This window comes from Colobus angolensis, unplaced genomic scaffold (assembly GCF_000951035.1).
Source record: "Colobus angolensis palliatus isolate OR3802 unplaced genomic scaffold, Cang.pa_1.0 Scaffold62, whole genome shotgun sequence".
In the NCBI taxonomy this organism is placed as follows: domain Eukaryota; kingdom Metazoa; phylum Chordata; class Mammalia; order Primates; family Cercopithecidae; genus Colobus; species Colobus angolensis.
Window position 1 is genome coordinate 6,823,872 of NW_012119821.1, and position 4,440 is coordinate 6,828,311.

At 34.5% G+C, this 4,440-nt stretch overlaps 1 protein-coding gene across 3 annotated transcripts in view; it reads left to right on the top strand.

Moving 5' to 3' along the window:
- The window catches only part of HSD17B4 (hydroxysteroid (17-beta) dehydrogenase 4), an 87,932-nt gene that overhangs the window by 25,117 nt on the left and 58,375 nt on the right, over positions 1 to 4,440 (top strand). For all 3 annotated transcript variants that reach the window (XM_011963685.1, XM_011963686.1, XM_011963687.1), the window contains one exon: positions 888 to 1,094. In XM_011963685.1, the coding sequence (XP_011819075.1) occupies positions 888 to 1,094 (207 nt within the window). The remainder of the gene's footprint in view (positions 1 to 887; positions 1,095 to 4,440) is intronic.

Genomic DNA, 4,440 nt, shown 5'->3' on the forward strand with positions numbered 1-4,440 from the left:
TTGTGTACAGGGAAAGATTATGTGAAGTGTTGTGAAATGATTTATGATATCGAGGAAAACATCTTTAGATATGGCTTTTAACATATGGTTTTGACACATACCCTCATTAAATTGGTATCACTTAGTCACAGATTGGCTGAGCTGGATGCTGGCTGGTACTAGTCAGACATGAGTTAGTCTTTATCAACTCTTTAAGAACTGTAGGACCTCTCATGATTGCTCCTAGATAAGTAACTTGTTGTGGCAGTGCTAGTACACTTAATCCATGTTCTCTTTTGCACTCTAGTGTTGAGGTCATTCCTCTTAATTCAGTGCTCATACATACCTAATAGAAGCAAATTGCTTGTGATGCCTATTTTTGTTGGCGATTTCTAGTTTATCCTGGTCCTGACAGTTTCTGAGAATAAATGACATGATTTATTTTACTTAGCCTAAGTAGAGTTAGTGAGGTTGGGTCAGATTTTGACATGATTGTTTTAACGAGGCATTTAATATTATTCAGAAAGGGAGAGAGGCAAAGTGATGAGGACTGAAAAATTAGAACTGTTCGATTTAATATTTCTTGCTAAAATTTTAAGTTGTATGTTACCAGGTTATTTTATGGTTGTAAATATTTATTGTTGTTTTTGATAGGTAATGAATATACATTCTTACATTTAAGTGTAAGTGTAAGATCATTTGGTTCTCGCCAGAAAATCTTTTTAAAACAGTTAAATCTTGTAGTTGAATTTTGAGAGATTACTTATATATTAATATTATTTTAGATACATGAATCATGATTGTAAGAAGCTAATGACAGTATACATAGTTGCTTTTGATAGGTGCAGTAGTACCAAAACAGAATTAGAGTTGCAATGTTATCAAATTATGGAAAAGATGATATTGAGAGATTGATTTTCTTTTTAGAATTATTATGACTTCATCAGCTTCAGGAATATATGGCAACTTTGGCCAGGCAAATTATAGTGCTGCAAAGTTGGGTCTTCTGGGCCTTGCAAATTCTCTTGCAATTGAAGGCAGAAAAAGCAACATTCATTGTAACACCATTGCTCCTAATGCTGGATCACGGATGACTCAGACAGTTTTGCCTGAAGGTTAGTAAACAAGCTTATATTTTTCAGTGCTGTTACTTACAAATCTATGTGGAATGAGCTTTGCCAAAGTATTTAATTTTCTGAATACTTAAAAATTATTATTTTTTCAATTTCAAAAGCATTATGTGTAAATTGTGTTCATTGTGGAAAATTTAGAAAAGCACAAAGGAAAAAATAAAAAATGACCCATAATTCTACCACATTGATAAAAACTTTCATTCTTTTTCTCTGTATAGTCTTTTTTTTTACAGAATGGGGTAATATTCTTCCTATTTCATAATAATTATTGTAAAAATAGATTATTTTTTAGAGCAGTTCTAGATTTACAGAAAAATTGTACAGAGAATTCTTATATACTTTACCTCCCACAGTTTCCCTTGCTATTAACATCTTTGGTCAGAGTGGTATATTTATTACAATTGATGAACCAGTATGGAACCATTGTGATAAGCTAAAGTTCATCATTTACACTGGGATTCACCCTTTGTGTTGTACAATTGTATGGGTTTTGACAAATGCATAAAGTTATGTATCCACTGTTACAGTGTCATACAGAACAGTTTTACTTTCCTAAAAATCCCCTGTGCTTCACTTGTTTCTCTCTCCCCTTTTCTTCCTGAATTCTCAGGGATTGAAGCTCACTTATTCTTATTGTTCAGTAATATTCCATGGTATGAATGTACTACAATTTGTTTATTCATACACCTATTGAGGGAGATCTCGATTGCTTCCAGTTTTTGGCACTTATTAATAAAGCTGCCATAAACATTCATGTGCAGGTTTTTGTGTAGACATAAGTTTTTAAGTCATTTGGGCACATGCCATGGAGTGTGATTGCTGGATGCTATGATAAGACTAGGTTTAGCTTTGTAAGAGATTGCTAAACTGTCTTCCAAAATGATTGTATCATTTTGCATTCCCACCAGCAATTAATGAGAGTTCTTGTTGCTCCACATCCTCGCCAGCATTTTTTGTTGTCAGTACTTTGGATTTTAGGTTTTCTAATAGATATGTAGTGATATCTTATTGTTTTAATTTGCACTTACCTAGTGACATATGGTATAGAGCATTTTTTTCCTATGCTTATTTGGCATTTATTTGTCTTTTTTGTTGAGACGTCTATTCACATCTTTCACTCATTTTTAAATTGGATTGTTTGTTTTCTTGAATGTTAAGGGTTCTTTGTATATTTTAGAAACAAGTCCTTTATCAGATACATGTTTTAGAAATTTTTTTTTCAGTCTGTGGCTTGTCTTTCTGTTCTCTTCATCTCCTTTACTTTTGAAGGATATGTTCATTGGATACAGAATTCTAGGTTGGTGGCTTTTTTCTTTCAACGTTTTAAATACAAGCATATCTTGGAGATGTTGCAGGTTTGGTTGTAGATCACCACAATAAAGCTAAGATTGCAATGAAACAAGTCATATAAATTTTTTGGTTGCTCAGTGCATGTAAAAGTTATGTTTACAGTATACTGTAGTTTATTAAATGTGCAAGAGCATTATGTGTAGATCTAAACTATATACATGCCCTAATTAAAAACCACTTTGTTATTAAAAAATGCCAATATAGATAAATGAAGCGAGCACATGCTGTTGGAAAAATGACGCTGATAGACTTGCTTCATGTAGAGTTGCCACAAGCCTTCAGTTTGTGAAAAACGCAATATTTGCATAGCACAATAAAGTGGAATATAATAAAATGAGATATGCCTGTATTTCACATCACTTTCCTCTTGGTTACGTGGTTTCAGAAAGGAAGCATGACATAATTCTTATCCTTATTCCTCTATAGGTAAGGCGTTTTTTTCCCCTCTGGCTTCTTGCAGGATTTTCTCCTTATCTTTGGTTTTCCGCAGTTTGCGTATGATGTTGGAGATTTTTGATCTTTATGTTGCCTGTTATTCTCTGAGATGCCTCTCATTAATTTTGGAAAGTTCTCAGCCATCATTCCTTCAAATATTTCTTCTGCTTATTCTCTTTTTCTTCTTCTCGGATTCTCATTGTATGCAGGTTATATCTTTTGTAATTGTCCCACAGTTCTTAGATATTTATTCTGTTCCATTTTTCTCATTCCTTTTTTGCGTTTCCGTTCAGGAAGTTTATATTGACATATCTTCAACCTCACTGATTCTTTCTTCATTTCTTGTACAATGGTTTTGATTTCTAGTACTTTCTTTTGATCCTTTTTTAGAGTTTTATCTCTCAGCTTAAAGTAACCATCTGTTCTTGTGTATTATTCACTTTTTCCATTAGAGCCCTAAGCATAGTAATCGTAGTTATTTTAAATTCCTTGTCTGTTAATCTCCAAATCTCTGCCATATATGAATCAGGTTCTAATGTTTGTCTCTTTAGCCTATGCTTTTTCTTGCCTTTTAACATGGGTTGCAATTTTTTTGTTGAAAGTAAAAAATAATGCTATTGAGTAGTAGCAAGTGAGATTAATAGGCCTTTAGTGTGAGGTTTTATGTTTATCTCGTTAGGAGTTAGACCGTGTTTATTATTTACTATAGCTATGGGTATCAGAGGCTTCTGCTTCCTCTCTCTGCTTGTTTTTTTATACTCTGTTGTCTTTGAGTTTCCTTAGAAATAGAGTTTGTATCTTGAAGCTCTCACTTGTAATTGTTATTATACTGGAGCCCTGTTGACAGAATGGAAAGGTATCGGGGAGGGGAAGTGTTGTGTACTCTTATTATTAAATCTCCATTTTTTTTTAGTGGGTCAGAGTCCTGGGTTGGTACCTTCAGAAGAGTTTTTTAGCCTTTTTTTCTTCTCCTTCCCCTTATTTGAGATGGGAAAGCTAGAGAAGTTCCAATTGTCTAATCACTCTTCCCCTAGGTCAGACAAGGCTCTAGTAAAGTAGTGTCTCTTGAGCAGGCTTTAAGCAGAACAGAATACTCTGGGCATATTTCACAATGGTTTCTTTCCCCTTTTCTTCTCCAAAGCATGAGGGGCTTTTTCTCTGATCTTCACTATGTGGTGGGAAATTTGGGAGGTAAAACTTATAGAAGTGTTGGAGTCCCCTCCTAAGCTTGTGCCCTCCTAAGATGAAACAAGTCCACATTCAGCCTCTAGCAATTTGTCAGTCACTGTTTAAGTGTTCTAACTGCTTGGGCTCTGGAGGCTTCTGTTCCCAGTAAGCTGGTTTTCTGCGTTTGCCTGTGTCTCCAGTTTTCCCGATGGTGATTTGCCCTGTGACCTGAATTCTCTGGTGCCGATAAGCAGAGTTGTTGATTTTTAGCTTGTTAAGCTTTTATCTTGGTTTGAGGATGGAAGTAACAACTTCCAAGCTCTTTTTATGTTGGAGTGCAGACTGGAGTCTAATTATTATTATCTTTTCTTTTCCC